We start from the raw sequence: 21,420 nt of genomic DNA, 5'->3' as shown, positions 1-21,420 counted from the left end.
TTCAATTCACACTGTATTGACGGATTAATTCCGCTCATCTGTCAGCAGCTAATTGATTGAGTAAATGAAGTCTAGTCTGTTATCGATCAGCTATTCCTTATGTCCGCCATAATGAATGTGTTGCTGAGCCATTGACCGATGGAACCTCCGGCCATTTTTTTCACAGCCATCAAATGGCTTCATATGTCTTCAGACATAATGCAGTTTCAAAATACATATGACACATTAAAAAAACATATAAGACACTGATTGATCCCTATACATCATCAATGTAATCATGAAGTCATCAGCATTATTTGTTCATTTATTAGAATTGAAAAGGGTCAGAAAAGCATATGTAGATTTGCGGTTTATAGATGTATCTCAGCTTGGTGTAATTTAGTTATAGTTTTTCCTTCTCTTTGGTATGAGGTAGGTGGGCTGAAATTCAATAAAAAAATCTTATAAATAAACACTGAGTTTGTATATTAATCTCAGCAAGTATTTGCACAATGTTTTGACTCAGAGTCTGGTTACTGTGGATGTGAAGTGACACAGAAACCCCATGCTAAATTGCAGACTGCCGGCTTTAATTTGAAGGTGTTTTCAGCCATGCTGAATAAACTATACTGGTATTTGCTCCTTTTCCGTGAGTGCAGAGCATATTTGAACAGAAGAAATCTAGAGAGGATAGAAAGAAATATAAATATCAATAGAAAGAAACCTATGCATTGTTGGACTTCTTAACGTGTGCCAAGTAAAAGACTGCAATCATGGCACAATCTCTGTAGCGTTTTCATGAGGATTCAGCCGTGACTGTCCTTGGCTTGAGATTGGGCAAGAACAGGCTGGAGTAAATAACTTGGTAGAAGTAATGAAGGTAAACAATCATCTGCTCCTGTTCCTCCTGATCATTGTACTCTGCAGTAGAACCTGAAGATTTGTCATCAAACATTGATCCCACAGAGATCAAAATGGAAGGATACAGCTTTAACATTCAAAGTAAAACAAAATGCAAATGACCAAAAAAACACCAAATAACATATAATGTCATATTCCACCTATGAGACATAAAGATAAAATCCTTAAAATGTCTGCACTGCAAAATAATAATCTATTATTGTTACATTTTATGCATCGTTTATTTGAAATGGAATCAGGGTCTCTTCTTCTTCCTCCATTTTCTTGCACCTTTTTAATGAAGCTTTTCTTAAGCAAGGTAACATCGTACTGCAGCTTAACTTTGCTTCGTGCCCTGACGCAAACCTGTGCTTTGATGTTAATCACGTTAAGAACAGTTTGCTTCCCTAAAAAGCAAATACATTTGCTTTGATTTGGTGGTTGCAGCGTTACAGAACGATTGAGATTAAAAGGATGGATTTCAATCAATATATAAAAAAGTTTTTCCTGTAATGCACTCAGTTCCAAGAAAGACATCTTGACCTCTAGAATCGTGTGGTTGCTAATAACAAAAGCAAGAGATAACACCCAAGAGACACTGATGGGTTGCATGTGCAGGAAGGAGCTAATAAATCTCTCGCTCTCTCCGTCTTTCTCATTCAACCTCGTTTGCGCTCTCTTTCTTCTCTTTCCCAGAGCACATTTAAGTTCAAGTCCGAGAGTGATATCCACTTAGCAGAGCATCACAAGCAGGTGTTGTATGACGGTAAGTTGGCCAGCTCCATCGCCTTCACCTATAACTCCAAGGCCACCGACGCCCAGCTCTGCCTGGAGTCCTCGCCCAAAGAAAATGCCTCCATCTTTGTGCACTCACCGCACGCCCTTATGCTCCAGGTCAGTTGCTTTATCCAAGCCAGATAGATCCTAAATATTGATCGATTCATTGCTGTTGCACTCGTTTTAAGATGTCAATACAAAGTTGTGTTTTGTTTGGTTTGTATTCTCCTCACAGGATGTGAAAGCCACAGTGACTCACTCCATCCACAGTGCCATCCATTCCATCGGTGGGATCCAGGTACTCTTCCCGCTCTTCGCTCAGCTGGACAACCATCAGCTGAACGACAGCCAGGTGGAACCCTCTGTTTGGTAAGAAGTAGAAAGGTTGTTACTCTACAAAATCATTTCACTCCTTGGAAATCTGAGTTGATGCCTTTTTTAGAAATTATACACGTGAAATAGTCAGTGACAAAAGTTCAGTTGTGAATGTTTTTGATCCTTAAATCCTGAACCCTTTTAGACTTGCGAATGAGCGCATTTTGCAGATTTTTGTATAAATATGTAAGTATCTATATTATCAGCATCTTCTAATTGTGATGCCATAGACTTGATAATTATAATCCCTATTTCGGTGGTGTTGTGGTTGCAGGCAGTGAAATCAGAGTGCAGAAAGTGACACATAGGTGATAAAGTCTCAAAAGCCAGAAATAGAGTACATCTGTATTACATCAAGTACTTATTTCTGAATTGTATACTGTATTTTTCCTTGTGTATGTTAGTCAGCATACACAGTATGTACACCAATACCGACATATCCGTAATAATCCACTGCCTGCTTATAATACCAGCTGAATTCCAGTTTTCATTATTATCTCTACTCTCTGGTTCAAGACTCCTCTCATCCCTGTCAGCCTGAGTTGGTCCGTCCAGCACTTCCCCGCTGTGCCCTGTATAGAGTCTGAGCTCTGCTCTAATCCTGCGTTAGTTCAACAACAGCAGTACCAGATAGACGCAGCAGTGGCCACACAGCAGCACAAACCCCCGATGCCCAAAGCTCACTGCTTCTGTAGTTTCCTCTCATCTCTGCTCTCCGTCCCTCTTTCTCCCTCGCTAGCATGTCGAGGGCCTTTCCCTCGCACTGTGTCACTCTCCCCAACACTTGGTTTGTCCTTGCCTTGGCTTTTAGAGTAAGCTTTTGCAACAATAACTTTCTATAATGCCCATGGATCTGCTGTGGCTGTTCCCAGCAATGGATCTGCTGTGGCTGTTCCCAGCAGCACCCTGGAATAGTGATTTAAAAACATTCCTTTTAATTCATTCATATTAATCTGTGCCACGTTGAATTCCAAACCGCACGGACATAAGTGCTCTACCAAATTGGAAGGAAGCTGTGTTTGCAGTGAAGGATCAGAGACTAAACCAAGAGCACACAGATTTGACTGTCCCCCACATCTCTATGTTGTCTCGTTTTGTCTACCTTGTCAATTTGCAGTTGCTTCTTGGTCTCACTACTGTTTCAACTTGGCTATAATTGAGCAAACAGACGCAGTGAGATGTTCACATTCCATCGTATACGTTTTAATGCATGTTGTGTACGTGCAGCATCTGCGGTCAAGCCTGCACAGGAGTGATTGTGTCCTTGCGATTGTTGCGCTGGAGCGAAGGCCACTAGAAGATGTGAGGGAAAGCTGATTAAGAAGTGTCGGCGAGCAACACTGTCGCTCAGCCAAAGGCTTCAGCTGAAAAGCCCTCCAACAAAGAAAAAAATTGTCTTCAGTGCACTGCTTTGCCCTCATGGACCCCTTTCCCCGCACACCCACATACATAGCCTGTTACAACTCGCCCCCCAGACCATTCTGTCCCTAGAGAACCCAGCGAGCCCAGGCTTTCTTCTGAACTGAAGAGGGATGAAAGTGGTGAGCTAGAGTCCCCAGCTGATTGCTGACATCCTCTGAAAATAACCTTGTTTTTTTCTTCTTGCCACAATGTCTGCTCATGCTGCTGTAGTCTATAGAATAACTCCTTTACCACCTGGTGTGTGTGTGTGTGTGTGCGCGTGTGAATAGATGGGTATTTTATCTCCGTGTGAGATGTTGTGTGTTCTTGTTTTGCAGTGCCACTCTCCTGGCCTTTCTGGTTGAGCTGCTCAAGAGCTCTGTGGCCATGCAGGAGCAGATGCTGGGAGGAAAGGGATTTCTGGTCATTGGATACCTGCTAGAGAAGGTATGGTACAGCCTCATTTACATATAGCAACTGATTTCTAACCTCAGTTCTCAGGAACTCATTTCATCTCACCCATACATAAACCGTCTTGTTTACACTTTTTCTCTCAGGACGTTGTACTAGGGAATCCCAATACATAGAGAACAATAGTCTGGGAGCAGGCTACTCATCAAAGCATCATTGTTTTCTCACTTTGAACTGTGATTAGAAAAAATAAATATGTCCAACTCTTCATTTCCGTCTTGAGTGAAATGATGAATGGGAAATGATACACTGATGTGCAGACATCTGCTTTTGAAACTTCTTTCCCCCTCCCCACTATCGAGGTGCACTGGATCTTGTCTGCACTCTCCTAGCCTTGTCAACGGTCTGATCTTCCGTTGCCTGTAGCAGAGTCCTGAATGTGTCTTTGAACTAAACGGAGCCGGAGGAAGAACAACACAAGACTGCTTCCCTTCCCCTTTCGCTCCCTTGGTTCTTTCTCTTTCCACATCAATCTTTATTTACCCATTTTGTGATGCAGATCTAGCAGATTGCCGGCCTCCCCAGAGTGCTAGCTCTTTTAGAGCACTGAGAAATGACTCCACTTTGTCACTCAGTGACTTGCCTGCCTGCTGGCTTCAGCTGCTGTTAACTAACAGCCAGGCAGAATCGGCACCTGAGAGCTGCGTTTTATTTATTTTTTTTCTTGCTTCCTTCCCGCTGCCAGGTTTCACACTTCCACATATCGCACCATCTGTTTGTGATGTGTTTATGCCACACCTTCCCTTCTCCCCGTGCCTTCATTTTTCCCACTCTGCCTTCACCAAGTCCCCACCTGGGCAGAGAACAGGTGCCAGACAGGAGTGGTAAGAATATTCGTCAGAGTAAAATACTCTGCAAAGTCAGGCTTCTACAACTTGCCTGAATTTTGTTTAAACATTTTTTTTTGCCTCCGCGCTGGTGAAAGCTGCGGCTGGAGGCATTATGTCTTCAGGATATCTGTCCGTCCATCCGCCCGTTCTAGTGTTGATATTTTGGGTACGATATTTACCTCAAATTTACCCTTAAGAGACCCTGGACTCGAGGATAAACTGTGACCTCACAAAACAGACATGCTAATTGTGACAATTTCACACAAACGTCTCATAGGATTAACTAAGTAAATTAATATCACCTATGCAAACACGTTAACCTGCTGCTACAACCTCATGCTACAACATGAGTAGAACCATAGACTGCATATATGAAGTGGACGTAATCATCACAACGTCACCCATTGGTTTGTGGATTGCCGTTTTGAAGCCATCTTGGATCACGACCATATATGTTGGCTGTTGGTAACCAATGAACAGAAGTTACCATATTTGCAATGCGGAGGAGTGATGTAGAGATTCCGTATACGGCTCTGGTAGCAGCAGCCAACTGTCAATCCCAGTAAGCCCGCCCTAAAGCATGCTCCTATTCATGGTCTATTTTACCCATAATTTACTAAATGAACATCATGCTGTTTGAAGACGTCTTGCAACTAGCGATTGAGACCATAAACTCATGTTCACAATGTTTAAGACTTCCATACTTATTTTTGCAACCAGAGGAGTCGCCCCTTGCTGGCTAGTAGAGAGAATGCAAGTTTTAAGACACCTCCGCATTGTATTCACTCGGCAGAACCAGAGGTTGCCACCTGAGAAGAACACATGAAACTAAGTGATCTCTCAAGGAGGAACTTAATTATTTCAACAGTTGCTTTTTTCGTATTGCATGTTCCAATATGTATGTACCAACAAAATGCATGCCGCATTTATTTAGCATGCAAAGCAACCCAGGTCAATTGAAACATTTATCAATACATACAGGGAAAAACAGAATTTCATTTTCTTTTTCAAATTTGGAAACTGTAAAAAGTTGCTTCAATGGTGAGACCTATCGGGCTTCTTCTACCTGTCATTCAACCCAAAATGACTCACTTTTTTTACAGAGTTACACATAAGGCAATTTTTGTGTGACACGTAGGTGTTCTCTACAGATGGATACTGCAAAGAGACATTTAATGAACATAAATACACGCTTGCGCTTAGAATAGGCGTGTCAATGTAATTATTATTTAACATGCCTTTGTGCTTCTCCCTACAGTCATCACGTGAACACGTCTCCAGGGCTGTATTAGAGCAATTCCTCTCCTTTGCAAAGTATCTGGACGGTCTGACACACGGGGCACCACTGCTGAAGCAGCTGTGTGACCACATCCTGTTCAATGCTGCCATCTGGATCCACACCCCTGCCAAGGTGAGCTCCTGCAGGTAATGCCCATGCATGAAGGGACAGGTGACTTTCATGTGAGCTGAAGTGGATGTATATCAGGAGCTTTCAACCCCAGAAGGCTGTAGTAATCCTTTGCGTCATCATTGCTTCTGTAAAGATGAAAAATAAAACACGAGCCAGTTTCACACTGGTGTCAGATTCCACATAGCACCAAGTGTAGGCGAAGATAAAACAGTAGAGTAGAGGTAAAATATGATTGGAGATGGATATTTTTCTAAAATTGCAACTCGTATTAATGAGCCCAATGCAAAACTATGTTGACTCAGTTGAGTTATTATGAGAATATTATGCAGTTTTACCCCATGACTGGGCCCAACAGACATCGGCCAAGCCATTGCCAAGTGTCTGAAAAGTGGAGTGGAGCGCACAGATTTATAAGACATTACATGGTTGCAGAGTTCATCACTTGTTTCCATTCTGCTGTCCCTCAACCAAGCCAAGTATTTTTTAAATGTTCCAGACTTGTCGTCCCCTTCTCCCCCCACACGCCTTTTAAATAATGACCCATGAAAAAACGGGATAAGGTATATCAAAGGAGCTGAGTTTGTGTGGCAAATATATTTGCTTCAGGAATGCTGCTTATGGGCCAAGCCATGAATAAATAAAAGGAGGAAATAAATACAAAGTGTCTGGAGGCCTGCCTGCGACAGTCCTCCAAAATAGAGCATAGAGAGAGAGGTAGAAAGAAAATGAGAGAAACACTGAGGTAACGAAGTGGGTTAGAACACATTTAGCTACATCGGCACAGAGAACTACACTGGCTCTTTCCCTTAGGACATGCCACAAAGTCCCAGTTCCTCTGTCCCTATCCTCAAGCTGCACGGGGTAAAGAGAGGCAGCTGTGTGAATGATGGCAGCATGCAATATGCATTAATTACATGGGTCCACTGACCTTGACCTAATAGACAAATAAGATTTTGCAAGTGCATTTTACTTTCCTCGTTCTCATGGAAATTAGATTACCAACCGCCTGGTGTACCCTTATCTGAAGTGTTTAATTTCAGTCGCCTCAAACCATATCACATAATGCTCATACTGTAACCGCGCAGCTGCCTTTCATCATGACTCACATTTGACTCGTTAATGTCCTGTGATTTATGACATATGGGGAAAACGCCCTCAGTATTTATAGCTGGAATGGCTGTGGTGGAATTAAGGATTCTTGTCAGGTCTGTTACTAATTACAGAGGACATGCTAATCATCACTGAACAGAGTGGAGCTGTGCGATTATGAAATTGAGCGATATAGGGTCAGTGGCCATCCCTACCATACACCTGCAAGGATAATAGGCTCAGCTGGTGCAATCCACCACAGTCAAATGTCTTGGTTAGTCTAAAAGGTTTAAGGTTCAGGGGATTAATTACACTGTGCACTTAATAAAATGAATACGTGTACATGTGTGTTCCCACTCCAGGTACAGCTCTCTCTGTACACCTACCTTTCTGCTGAGTTCATTGGCACGGCAACCATCTACAACACGATTCGTCGCGTGGGCACCGTGCTTCAGCTCATGCATACGCTAAAGTACTACCACTGGACCGTCAACCCTGCAGACAGCAGCGGCATCGCGCCCAAGGGCCTTGGTGAGCATATTTATTATTTTTAATTTTTCTTTTCAGCAAGCTAAGTTTATATGCTTATTTTTTTGCTGTGGCATATGATTTGATTTGGGTTGTTTTTAATTAACTGTATTCCATCCATCTATTCCAAGTTCTGTATTTTGGAAATCATTGGGAGTGAACCAATCACAAGCATTGTGTGCAGTCACAATCCTGAAATCAAAGTGTGCTGGTGAAATGGCAGCAGCTCCTCCACATTTGAAATGACTCATCTCCACATGGAAGCGCTTGCCTGTCAGCTGTTAGGACCGTGGCCATCATTGGAGATGACAGTGAGGCAGACACGCCACATCAATACTGTCATCCCACTAGGATGCTTGGTGTGGGTGTCAGGCCTCTGAAACCTGGGCCAGTAGTAAGACTGGCATCCTCTCTCTATGAAACAAACATACTTCACATAGCAGGCTGGAAGGCTGGAAGTGAAAGTGTCCTTGAACTGTCATTTCCTTTTTGCTCACCGTTATTCTTTTCTGCAACTATCGCAGTATAGGGGTTGTTTTACAATGCTACTGAGAGCTCAGTTTATGCCGCACCAAGGCCTAATGACATCTACTCCCTGAAAGCTAAAGGTGTTTGAGATTTAGCACATATCTATGATTGTGGGATTGCCTCCACAGGGCTCTCAACATGCAGCTAACAGTGCTAACGGCATGAGCAGTGCAAACAACTGCAATAGAGCTAATAGTGGTAACTTGATTATGAGCTATTAACCGCCGTATGAGTTCAGTTAAGAGTGGCAGAAGCCGAAGTGGGGCACGCTCAAATGGAATCCTATGTACTAACATGCACACACGGCCAGACCGGCTTCTACTTGACAACGTTTATGTAATTATTCTCATACAGTCAAAGGGTTTTTCTTGACTCCCATCGACATTGTTAGCACCACTAATATTGGTCTTCTATCTCAAGTGAACATCCTATTCATCAACTGCAAGATGAAAACTAATTCTCCCCAGCACTTCAGCCTATTTATATGCCCCATCAAGGCACTTGGCCAACATTCTTGATCAGCTGGAGCTGGGAGTGATCCTAACTGATTTCTTACTAATAAGTGGTAGTGACTTCTAGACTGAGGTTAGCTGGGATAATATGGTTTTTATACGGTTTTTCCTCATTTTAATTTGTTCTTTGTCCCACCTACACGGCGTAGTGTCCCTTATCCTTTCTTATGCTGTGCAAGGAAACGTAACAAGACTTAATAGCTGATGAAAGCTCATCCTATCCAGAGCTCATGTTCTAGGACGATGAGCTATATTTAGCTTGGACATCAGAGGAACTCTTCGCTTGACTTTATTTCTATCACGTCCACTATGTTGGACACTCTTGGCAGAGCTTTCACCTCTGCTGAATAATAGATTTTGATGTCAGAATCACTTGTTTGGGAAATCTGTTTCTGTGTAGCCTCAGGCACTGTCATATCTATGTTCTGCTTTTTATAGGAGCATCACAAGACAGAGTAATATTCTGATTTGTCTGGGAGGGTCTGAGATGTTGACGGGGTTAATCAAGACCAGATGTGTTATAGTGTTCTTACCGTGATTCCTGTAATTTGTTCACAATTTACAGGAGAGTCGCACAGTATTAATAAGTGCAAATGTTGACTTAATATCAGTGTGCAATGTGGGCCTACCACCTGCAAGGATAGATATAGATGTCTGAGTTATTACAACAAGTGCAGAAGCAAATACAAAGAACAGAACTCAGTCCTCTGTGGTTATGGGATAGCAATATATAGAGCATGTTTTGCTCTTATAAAGAATTACATATTGTAAGGACTAATGGAATACACACTAACCGACATCTTGTCATAGTTTTTCAACTACAAAGAGGTGCACATGTAGACATATTGGACTCCAGCCATCCACTAACTATACCCATTCGTATCTTTCCTTCAAGGAGCTTTCTAGTTAAGCCTTACATAAATATCGCCCTCTCAAACACGACTGTAAATACGCTGCCGATGTTGTTGAAGTCTTTGGAGATTATGACGGCCTGTGAAAATGGCTGGAATTCACTGTAAGACATATCTGAGAATGTATCACCTTGCTGCTGTGGTTGATTTTCAGAGTGGGGTCTGGTTCCACTTATCTGCGCTCGATTTGGCAGGTCACTTTTTTCTCGCCGTCCTTCTAAACTGAGAAATTACCTAACAAAGAGGGAGAGAGAGCCAAGCAGGTAATGAAGTGTTCAATTATAGGGACACAGAGAACACATTTCAAATGGAGCTCCTCCAGCTACTCACTCTGTTTCTGGAAGTGCCTCATCCTTTTTTTCCCCCTCAGGTCTTAATAAAGAGTGCTATCAAATTAAAGCTATGTATCATCCATTTATACACATAATCACTGCAGGCAGTCGCAGAAAGATGCCCATTGCTCAACTTCTTCCAGTCTGGGACATGGGCCCACAAGCCAACACATAATCTGTCTCAATCTCGATCACTCTCCCTTTGTCTTAGTCTCTGCCCTGCCTCTGTTATACTAAATAATGAATAATGAGATGACGTGCAGCAAAGCTGTTGGACAGTAGCAGTGTTCAATTCAAGCTGGTTCTGTCTTGTTCCAATTACATGAGAAATCCCCAGTGACCGACATGTAGGTGCTCCAGATGAATAATCTTATCAAGGCTTGTGGAGGATTTTTGTGTGTGTGCCTTCATTGTGATTAATTAATCTCATGTAAGACACAAATGACTGATTACAGGTAACAAGAACGGTTTGGCACAGGCTTGCTCTTCTTTCAACACTGACTTCAGATTTACACATTCACACATAATCCACACAGAGATGGGTACAGAAGGCCTGAGAGGCAATTGAGGAAAAATAAATTCTGCAGATCCAGTCTGATCTAAATTGTTTTCTCTTCTGTGTTTATGACTTAAGAAAAGATAAACTTTTTTTTTTTTTGCCAGGATCATTTTTCTGAGGTAGTTTTTACTCATTGTGAAAACAGGTGGGGAAGTTTGCACACAAGAGGCTGAAGAGCCCCACAACCCAATGTGTTAAATAGGACTCAAACATTCATGTTTTCTACCAGGTGAGTTTTAATTTCTCCATGCGCTCTAAACACAAGATATGTGTATATATAGCAAATTACATCAATTCAAACTCACCTGGAAGAAAACATGAATGCTTGACGTCCTATTAAGACCATGGGCTGTTGGTACAATTCAGCCTCTTGTGGCCGAAATTAGTATCACAACAAGAAATACGCTTTGAAATTCCCTTGCAAAACGCTTCATTTTTACCTGATAAATCATCAACACGGGAGAAAATTATTTAGATCACACATCGAAAATGGATCACCGGAATTTTGTTCTCACTTGCCTGTCAGGACTTCCATAGATGAGCACTTTACCCATTAAATCATTATTTATCTTTCCATTCATGTATGTCCTGTGCGTGTCTGATGAAATGTTTGAAGTCATTGCCACTTAACCTCTTAAAGTCAAAATACTCCAGATGCTCCAACCAGAGCAGTTCAAACAGGCAAAGCATAGGTTAGTTACAACTCAAGAAGAATCCTGGAAAGCAATTATTGAGGCTGTAATTCACAATACTTGTTGCCTTAGAGTTTTTTTCAGCCTTTGTTTATTTAAAAGGATTTAGGGATTGAAAACGTTATGACTTGTTTTATATTGAAATGTTTGCACAAGTTTGCAGGACGCATTCTATTGTTGAATGCATGACTTAATTATCATCAGGTATAAGCCGGAATAATTCCTGCATTAATCACATGGACATCAATTGTTTTTTCAATAAACTCTCTCTCCTCGTGCCCTTGGGATGCAGGAAGTAAAGCAATATGTGAATGAGAAACAAGAGCTCTGCAGGGCTGCTGAGCATGATTGGTTGTGAATAACTTGGATGCAGTGGCTGCGGTAATAATGTTCTTATCACCCCTTCTATGTCAGGCTCTGTCCCTGCACTGGCTTTTCCTCTCTCCCTCTATTAATCAGTGTCGGCATGCAGCGGCACTCGCCATCCTCCTGCAACCTCAGGGAGCCTCATCATTGATTACATTGACTGGCTGTTGAAGGAGCAGGATAGTCAGGTGTCTGCTGTCGTTGTATCTGTCATCATACTACTGTCCCCATTTCAAATGAACATGGGTCCAGCCACGGTGGAGGTTGGAGTTTATCAGGGCTGAGAGGAGAGGGGAAGACATTGGGGGAAGGTGACCAATTTTCCCTGAAAGCCTGTTGTATCCGGCCCAGTTACTGCCATTTAATACCTCTGCAAATGTAAAAGATTTTGTCAGTGTGTTTCTACCTGGCTGGCTGCACAGGATGAATAAGCAATGAATGAATATATGCCAGGTTTTACAGCCAAAAGGGAGCTTTTGTGTTACGCTGAGAGTGCTGCTAATCTCAAGGGGATTCATGTTCGTATTGTTATAAGTGGTAATATATGCCATATCCTGTATTTTCTGATGTGCGTGTGTGTGTGTGACTGAGCTTTGTGTTGTATGGATCTGTCTGTTGCTGCAGCCCATTAGTGTGCTTATTCAGTGTGCGTGCAACATTTCTTTGGTGAAAAACAAAAATAATTTGACATATTGAATAGGATCTTACCGTGTCAAAATGAATCCTTGTGCCAACCAAACCAATGCAGCAGCAGCTCTGTGATATGACAGTTAATCAATGCTTGCTGTCATATTCTGTCATTCTTCTATATTTGCACGACAAACATACACCTGCTGACAACATTCGGCCCGTCAGATGTTGAATGAGGTTCATGACAGAGATTGATTGCGATGTGATGCCTACTTCGGAGTGCCAAAGTGACCTTAAGTTGGCAGAGGCATTGTGGGTAGTTTTAATGAGATGTTGGCCAGTGTGATGGGCAGGTGTGACCTTGGGCTGGCTGCCCGAGCACTATCTTGTGACCAAGGCTACCTGTGAATCTGGAATACACTTCGGATGCAGCATGACTAATAAATCAACTACTCAGAATGACTTCTCCTGCATGCTATTTATATAAAATATTTGTATATTTGCAAATTCTTCTGTGTTTACAAAGTGGAACAATGGCTCCTTGTGCCACACTCCCTGTCTAGGTTATTGGGAAAACCTTTGATACGCAAATTCAAGGTGAATCCAGTAAGTCACTACAAAGCGGATGATGGAGCGAAGAAAACTGAAGATGTCATTGAAGGTGTCACTGTTTTGTCTGCTTTTTTTTCAAAAGGATGACAACACACAGCATCAATGAGATAGATATTTCAAGGCAAACACATCGCAGAGGAACTTAAGATCATGTAAAGAAAACCCAAAATAACATGTCAAGTAAAAACATCAAAAAATATAGACACGACTGGTAACGAGAAAACTGGAAGATATCTTATTTGGTTCCAATACTTTCTCAGTTGTATGGCTTCTCTCTCTATCAAACTACAGATGGTCCAAGGCCGACCCAGAAAGAAATAATTTCTCTGCGGGCATTCATGCTTCTCTTCCTCAAGCAACTCATCCTGAAGGTATATCCCACCTGTCTTCATGCCTCGCAGCCCTTCACACGGCTTGATTTTGAGCTGCACAGAGAAAATATGGAGATTGTCAACCCCCCCTTGTGTTATCCTTTAAAACATTCTGCCATTCTGCTCCTCAGTAAAATCAGTGATATTTATTTATTGATATTTTCTAAAAAAGGTATGTTGAAATAAACCAGTTGTGCTGAAACTATTCAGTTTCTTTTTTTCTTTTAAAGTACTTTATCAAGTAAAGATAGAAAATGTGTTGGTTATTCCTTAAATCATTTCTAGAACTTTCTATTTAACTGTACCACACAAGAAATACTGTGATGCTTTTTGGCTATTGGCAGACATACTGCACCTTTTGTAATGTAATGACCCTTCTCCTAATACATCATTTAATCTTTCATCTGTTTTTCTATTTTCAGGACCGAGGTGTGAAGGAAGATGAGCTGCAGAGCATCCTGAACTATTTGTTAACAATGCATGAGGTACATGAGTCTATACCTGCTGCAGGTGAATTCATTCAGCGTGGTAGTTGGCCACTTTACTGCACTAAGCCACAAGGTCACATTTCATCTTTCAGCGTTGCTGTTCCGTTCAAGTTTATTTTTGCCAGCATTTAAGCTTACCAGCCAGCTGAACAAATCATTTCAATTAGCAACGTATTTTTCATTGTGCAATGGCGAAACCACTGCCCCTTTACAGTTGCAAGGTGTACTAGGGGCCCAGGTGTATTCTACAATTACAGGTGATACAGTTCCCAAGCATATACATCATGTCTTTGCTGCAGAACAAAAACTTTATTCTCTCTCTTCACCCTTTTCTATTTTTCTGTCTCTCATTGTCTTTCTCTCCTGGTTTGTCTGCAGGATGAGAATCTGCATGACGTGTTGCAGCTGGTGGTTGCCCTCATGTCTGAGCATCCAGCCTCCATGATCCCTGCTTTTGACCAGAGAAATGGAATACGGTAAGCCCCTTAGGGGAAGGCACAATTTCTTCGCTGCTCAGGCTCAAAATGAAGAGGTGACTCTACAAAATATATCTAAGCGGCGCAACACTTGTGCTGCTGCCTTGGGCTTACGTGAGCATGAATAATTCACAAGTTCAGTGAGAACAAATAGAGAAACCTATGCATGGAAAAAGTAACAATATTAACATATTGATTTCACAATTATGACACAGATGATCAACCTAACCGCATGTGACCCTGTCAAATATAAATGCACACGGTGTAGAACTACTTTTAAGTTCCGAGAAATTCATTGTGGATGGACGGCTCCTTTCATTAGGACATTCATTTAATGTTAATGTAAATTCACTCTGAAGGAAAGTGGTTGTCAGCTAACCAGTGGAGGGCCTCTTTATCAACTGTGCTATATTTTATTCTGTCAAGACCGTGTGCTGTTGCCAGCTTTCGCTGCTTGTGTCTATTCCAGGGTAATCTACAAGCTCATGGCCTCTAAGAGTGAAAGCATTCGAGTACAGTCCCTCAAAGTCCTTGGGTACTTCCTCAAGCATTTGGGCCACAAGTAAGTAAACAATTTCAAGAGCTGTGTAGTATATTGTAATTACACACTCTTAAGTGTTTTTAAGTATAGGTGTCTGTTACATGTTTATCTACCGTTTATCTACTCCTGTGTTGTGTAAAGACATTGAGATAGGCTAATAGGTTCAAAGAAAAAATCATAAATCAGGATTTACATCCAGAAAGATGATTTATCTGTTCCTGCCATTCTAATGAAAAAGTAGACAATTAGAAGAGCCAAACAACTTCTGACTGGTTGCCAGTTTTGCAGATTCGGGTGTGCTTCTTTGTGCAACACCTGAATTCCTGGCGTCGAGCCCTGAAACCATTACTTCACATAAGAGAATGGTGGGAGAGGTCTAAGTTAGTGTCCCACAGAGTGAATAATCAACTACCTATGAGGATGTGTCAGCATATCTTCTGTTTGCTGCATGTTGGAGAGGAGAAAGAGTGTCTACGGATGGAGAGTCTGTAATTAGAAATGCGGGATGCAGGGATGGATGGAGAAGATATGTGCTCACAATGGTAGGGCACCAGGTGTTCCTGGTGCCTGCTGAATGGAGAAAAGGGCAGGCATTGGCCCGTACTAAACCCCCCCCCGACAGTAGCAAAAAGGCCTATATCCTCAAGGGACATGAGGGCTTCATGAAAGCCTGCCTTCACCCCTCACTTTAATAGCATTCATACATTTGATACCATCCTGCTCTTTATGAGCTCTAGTGCAACTCATAACATGTTTCTTCTGTTCTTTCTTGATGTTTTCACTTTTGAGAATTTAATTTGTCGTTTTACTTTCATTCATTCAGTTCAAGATATTGTAAGTTGTGTGTGTGTGTGTGTGTGTGTGTGTTGATGAGTCAAATAGTCAGTAGGATGTAATGTATATATTTGTAAGAGTTCATTCTTTTTTGGGGGCCATGCTGCACAAAGCAACCAGAATCAGCAAAGAGAGAAAAGCCAGGATATATGACATAAGCTTGGCACAAACCCCTGCTTATATTCAAACACCTCATCATCAACATAATAAATAAATAATACATGTCAAGTATATAGTTTTAGAACCAAATATGCTTCCTGCTGTATGATTACCTCGTCCCTCTAACAGCAGTGTATTTTTATTAACTGATGCAGAGAGTGACTTTGTCTAAATTTAAACTCATGAAAGCATTTATAACCGGGCCCATCCTCCCACTGTACCTCTTTAGTTGAGCAGAATTGTAAGTTCCACCTCAGCTTGCTTCGCATCATCAGTTTGCCCTTTTCTCCCACATTTCCATAGTTTTACAGTTGAGAGAAAATGCTACTCTGCTCCTAAGTGGCCAATTTGCCAGCCTCTGCAATACAAAATAAATAAATAAAAAAGATTGGCGACTTATTAGGAAAGTCCCAACTTGGCTTGAGGCAGTGGCTGCAGCTTTGACTTAGCATTGTGACAGCAGTCCTTATGCTGTTTGCAGAGGTAGTTTGTCGCTGCTGAACCCATTCACCTGTGGTATGCCTCCGTTGTATCTTGGAGCCCTTCTTAGTGACAGGCCAACTTCGTTATCCTACACACCTCCAACGGAATTCCAACAATTCTTGACAGCAGGCAGTTTCTGACACTTGTCTCCAGAGCCCGGCTCCCTGTGGGTGAGAATGGGGAAGCAAGCTGACGGCACTCACTGATCCTTTCAGTGGCTTAGGGAGCTCTAAACAAGCCACTTTACCATTATGCCTGTTTGTGTGTGTGTGTGTGTGTGTGTGCGCGCGTGTGTGTGTGTCTGTTTGTTTATCCACAGGAGAAAGGTGGAGATCATGCACACGCACAGCCTCTTTACTCTCCTGGGAGAGAGGCTCATGCTGCACACCAACACTGTGACTGTTACGACCTACAACACTCTGTACGAGGTAACAAAACATTTTCCTCTCAAATGTCCCAACATTACTGCACAATTGTTCTCTGTACAGAGTGTGTGACTGAATGTCTTCTCACCGCTCCCTGCACCAGATTCTGACAGAGCAGGTGTGCACACAGGTAGTTCACAAACCCCATCCTGAGCCCGACTCCACTGTCAAGATTCAAAACCCAAGTAAGCCTGTTATGTGTCACATTGAGTTTTATTCTTTATAAAGTCCTCAGTCAAATTGACTATATATATATTTGTGTTTGCTTGAATGTGATCCCAGTGATTCTCAAGGTGGTAGCCAGCTTGTTGAAGAGCTCCGCCCCCAGCACAGAGCTGATGGAAGTTCGGCGGCTCTTCCTTTCAGATATGATCAAACTGTTCAGCAACAGCCGCGAGAACAGACGGTGAGCAGAACTGAAACCGCCTTTTACTCACCCCTCCCATCAGTTATCGTGCTGATTACTGTATCAAAGAAAAGAGAAAATATGGCACCCCGTTTCCCCCTCCTTGTACCATGTTTAAGAGGCTCAAGTAGCTCCACTCGTGTTGGTGCTAAATCATCCGTAGACATGCACATGTTCTCCAGCAGATGTTTCCGTGACAGTTTTTGACAGTTGCTCATTGCTGCTTACTCTCTTTTTCACTCCCACCACCCAATCTCTCCTTCTGATGAACACACACACACACACACACACACACACACACGCTTTAAGACATATTGCAATTAAATTATAAGTCTCAGGAAACCACCGACCTAAATCAACAACATAATTAGCCTAAAATGAATAGGGAGAAAGAGCTTCTTCAAGTTAAACTGTTGAATTGAAAAAAAACAACACTTAATTGGTTTTCACGTGCTTCCCCCTTTTTAAAAATCTTCTGTCATTTTGTTTTACTGCTGCCAGTTAAACAAACAAATAAAAATCCCAAAAATCTGTTATAATGTGAATAACAAAATGCCAAATGACACCAGAAAGAATAATTGGCCTAAATGCTTTTTAAGTTTGATTGAGGTAGAAAAATGATTCCTTTTAACACCAACATCAATTATAAATGTTACACTTGTTAAATATAAGAGGATCAGAGTTTACTTAGATTACTGAAACTTTTATTATCTGGCTTACATAAGGCATATTGTATTTGCTGATTGTGCGATAATGTGCGTATTGCAGGTGTCTGCTTCAGTGCTCAGTGTGGCAGGACTGGATGTTTTCTCTTGGCTACATCAACCCGAAAAACTCTGACGAGCAGAAGATCACTGAGATGGTGTATAACATCTTTCGTATTCTGCTCTACCATGCCATCAAGTACGAGTGGGGAGGATGGCGCGTGTGGGTGGACACACTCTCTATAGCTCACTCTAAGGTGAGTACAACAAAGTGGAAATACTGACCTCTGCTGTTGATGGAGACATTTGTATCCGTTTTATCTAATCTTAACTGTTGAGCTTCTTCTAAAATGATCCTCACAGTCGCTTCAATCATAAATATCTGGCTGACACTGTCTTTAATGTTGCCCTTTTTAAAGGTGACATATGAGGCACATAAAGAGTACTTGGCTAAGCTGTATGAAGAGTACCAGCGCCAGGAGGAGGAGAATATCAAGAAAGGAAAGAAGGGTTTCGTCAGCACCATCTCTGGTTTATCTGCTCAGACCTCTGGCATCATTGGTGCAAGTGAGATCAGAGAAATGGACGATACCTCCCAGACACCTGAGAGTAAAAAGGACTATGAGAGTGCAGAGTCGCGCAACCTGCTGGCTGAAGGAAAGGGGCCTGAAGAAGCTCTCGGAGGAACGGAGGATACCGTAGATGGGGTCAGGGTCGAAGTTCATGACCTTCTGGTGGACATCAAGGCCGAAAAGGTGGAGGCTACTGAGGTTAAGCTAGATGATTTGGACTTGTCCTCTGAAACTCTGGGAGTATCTGAGAATGGAGCACTGGTGGAGGTGGATTCTCTGTTGAATAATGTTTATTGTGCTGCCGTGGAAAAGCTCAACAGTAATGTCAACAGTGTGTTGATGCCAAAGTGCAGCATGGATGACCAAAATGCACCCCCTCTCATTACTCTAGATGATTATAAGGACAGCATCCCTAACAGCAACAATTTCCTGTTTGGCAAGGTGGCAGGAAGCATGGAAGACAAGCCACTGCCTGATCTCGGTACAGCTGAGCCTCTGGTACTGCCCAGCCCAGAGCCTCCAGTCCACACCAGCGCCAGTGATGAACTGGGCCTTCTTGCTCACATGACGGGCAACTCTGAGCTTGGCTCCTTACCCAGTATCCTGGAGCAGGATGAGTTTGAACTACAGGCAGCCTTGGAGGGCATCAGCTCTGTGGCTGGTACCAAAGCTGAGGCCTCCTCCACAAGGCCAGAGGTCACAGCTGCAGCGGCATCCGTAGGGCACCCCTCATCTGTTAAGACCAGCAGTGCAGCAGATGCAACAAGCAACACTTCTGACACCGAGAGATCGGATGACGGCAAAGACAAGGAGATGAACAAGATTCAGACTACAGCCACCACACAGGTTGGTCCCAAAGCTGAATCACTATGTACTTCATATATGTAAATTGAGTTCTCCAGTAATATGCCATTTTTTAGACTTTCACATGAAATAAATAATAGAGGTTCGCTGACTTCACCAGGTTCAAATTAACAAGAAAAGCGTTGTCGGTGGGAAATGGAACAGCAGACGATCATGAATGCCAAAACAGAGCAGCGCCTAAGTCAAAGACTGGAAACCGAGTAGGGAGACCATTTGTCAGGATGTGTCGGCCTTTTGTGAACACTTCTGTATTAGCAGACCCAAAGGGACCCTTTCCTTTCCCAACTCTGATTATATTAGGGACAGGATGGCCTGGTGCACATCAGGCAACATCCCTCTGAGACTCGTGAAAAGTGGGCTGCTGGAATAGTTGGCTGAGCTAACAGAAGGGAAGAAATAGACAGCATTATTCTGCAACCATCGCCTGGGATTTGTTCCTTGTTCCCCTCCTCTCCTATGAGCTGTGCTCTTTTGCCCAGACTGGGTCACTGATGGAAGGCCAGTGGGAGTCGGGGGTTTATTTTTAAACCTTACTCTGGTGTTGCGTAATTGCTCATGTTCCATTCATCACCGCTGCTTTTTTGCAGCACCTTGCTGACTCATTCAACTTAAAGTTAGAGGTTGCATTAAGCTTGTTTTATTTTTCCTTACCCGCAGGCAGGAAGAGGTTATCCGAGGACTCACTTAAATCTGGCAATTCATCATTCACAGTGAATAGTGTGACAGTGGCATTAAATCTCGTTACGGGTGCACTATTGATCTTTGACAGACGAACAGGATTAGCAAATGCTGATTGAATGTGCGATGTCAAATTATTTAGTTTACTGCATTTTACTGATTTATTGGTCTCCCATCAGAGTCTACATGGCCACCTAGCTACTCAAATGGAGAGGGACATACGCGTGGACTTGGGCTTCAGGGGGACACCCATGACAGAGGAGCAGCGACGGCAGTTCAGCCCCGGCCCACGCACCACCATGTTCCGCATCCCAGAGTTCAAATGGTCAGCCATGCACCAGAGACTGCTCACTGACCTGCTGTTTGCACTGGAGAGCGACGTCCATGTCTGGAGGAGGTGTGTGTGAAGGGGTTTTATGTGCACTTGAGAAAGACAGAGGGGGAGGGGGAGCATGGTGCTTGTGGTGATAATCAGATTACCCTTTCCGGATCAGAACTAACATATCATTTTATTTCTGACATGTATTTAATCTGTCTTTTTTAAACATCCAATAAATGTTTTTAGTTTACTGCAGAGTGAAATGTATTTATTTATTTATTCATAATAATAATTTTTTCCCCCCTCCTTCCCCTGCAGCCACTCCACCAAATCTGTCATGGACTTTGTTAATAGTAATGAGAACATCATTTTTGTCCACAACACCATCCACCTGATCTCACAAATGGTAGACAACATCATTATCGCTTGTGGAGGGATCTTGCCCCTTCTCTCAGCGGCCACGTCTCCCACTGTAAGTGCGCCTCACTGTCTTCACTGTGGGGGGATACTGCCATCTAGTGGTAGTTTATTATTACCTCTTTGGTTTATGGCTGTCTGTGGTGTACTACAGGACGGTATGTTTATTTGTTTGCTCAGCTTCACTTTGCTACAGTTAATGCTGAGGACATTACTCTGAAACAGTTTATAATTAACTTCCCTGTGTGTCATTCAGGTTTTCTTTCATTGATTTACTGTAATTATCAGATTTAATTAGCTGTCTTGAACTAAAATGGATTTGAATCATCTTATTTAGTTTACTTTGTCAATGCAATCTCTAGAGCATCATGGTTGTTATTTATGCTGTTTTAAGTTCTCTCTTTCTCTCTTAATTACTGTATTCAGAACCCTTTTGTGCTTAATACTCATTAAATAGATCTAAAAATGCACTGTCCCTGTGGACTGGTGCAGATTGCACCCTTCTCAAATATTTTCCTTTGAAAATCTTTACGTGTTTTAATACAAAGGAAATGAGCTCCAACAAAAGTGTTGCTTGTGCTCAACCCCTAAAAAGATATTTGATAAAATATAACATGGGTGGAGTTGGATAGTCAGATGAACTCAGATCAAACTCTCCAATTCTTAAAATGTTGAATAATATCTCTGCCTAATCAGAGATGAGGCGCTACTCACCCTCATGTAATAATAAAGGCCCTTGCTGCTGCCCTCTTCCTGACCTGCCACAGAGAGTCTCTGTCC

The 21,420-nt window shown here is 42.4% G+C and overlaps 1 protein-coding gene across 5 annotated transcripts in view; it reads left to right on the top strand.

Annotated features, from left to right (window-relative positions):
* Positions 1–21,420, top strand: part of nbeab (neurobeachin b) — a gene marked incomplete at both ends in the record, with an annotated part of 186,315 nt that overhangs the window by 57,173 nt on the left and 107,722 nt on the right. For 3 of the 5 annotated variants that reach the window (XM_079166663.1, XM_079166660.1, XM_079166661.1), the window contains 16 exons: positions 1,576–1,773; positions 1,892–2,025; positions 3,771–3,879; positions 5,992–6,144; positions 7,596–7,764; positions 13,195–13,274; positions 13,697–13,759; positions 14,141–14,238; positions 14,708–14,800; positions 16,575–16,683; positions 16,784–16,865; positions 16,963–17,086; positions 17,855–18,047; positions 18,210–19,208; positions 20,084–20,301; positions 20,542–20,695. In XM_079166663.1, the coding sequence (XP_079022789.1) occupies positions 1,576–1,773; positions 1,892–2,025; positions 3,771–3,879; positions 5,992–6,144; positions 7,596–7,764; positions 13,195–13,274; positions 13,697–13,759; positions 14,141–14,238; positions 14,708–14,800; positions 16,575–16,683; positions 16,784–16,865; positions 16,963–17,086; positions 17,855–18,047; positions 18,210–19,208; positions 20,084–20,301; positions 20,542–20,695 (2,976 nt within the window). Of the gene's footprint in view, positions 1–1,575; positions 1,774–1,891; positions 2,026–3,770; positions 3,880–5,991; positions 6,145–7,595; positions 7,765–13,194; positions 13,275–13,696; positions 13,760–14,140; positions 14,239–14,707; positions 14,801–16,574; positions 16,684–16,783; positions 16,866–16,962; positions 17,087–17,854; positions 18,048–18,209; positions 19,209–20,083; positions 20,302–20,541; positions 20,786–21,420 lie in introns of all 5 variants that reach the window. The other 2 variants (XM_079166662.1, XM_079166659.1) reach the window with 1 other exon arrangement.

The sequence above is a fragment of the Pholis gunnellus genome (assembly GCF_910591455.1).
Source record: "Pholis gunnellus genome assembly, chromosome: 9".
Lineage (NCBI taxonomy): Eukaryota > Metazoa > Chordata > Actinopteri > Perciformes > Pholidae > Pholis > Pholis gunnellus.
The sequence above is the reverse complement of the archived record's forward strand: the minus strand, read 5'-3'. Positions and strand labels throughout refer to the sequence as shown.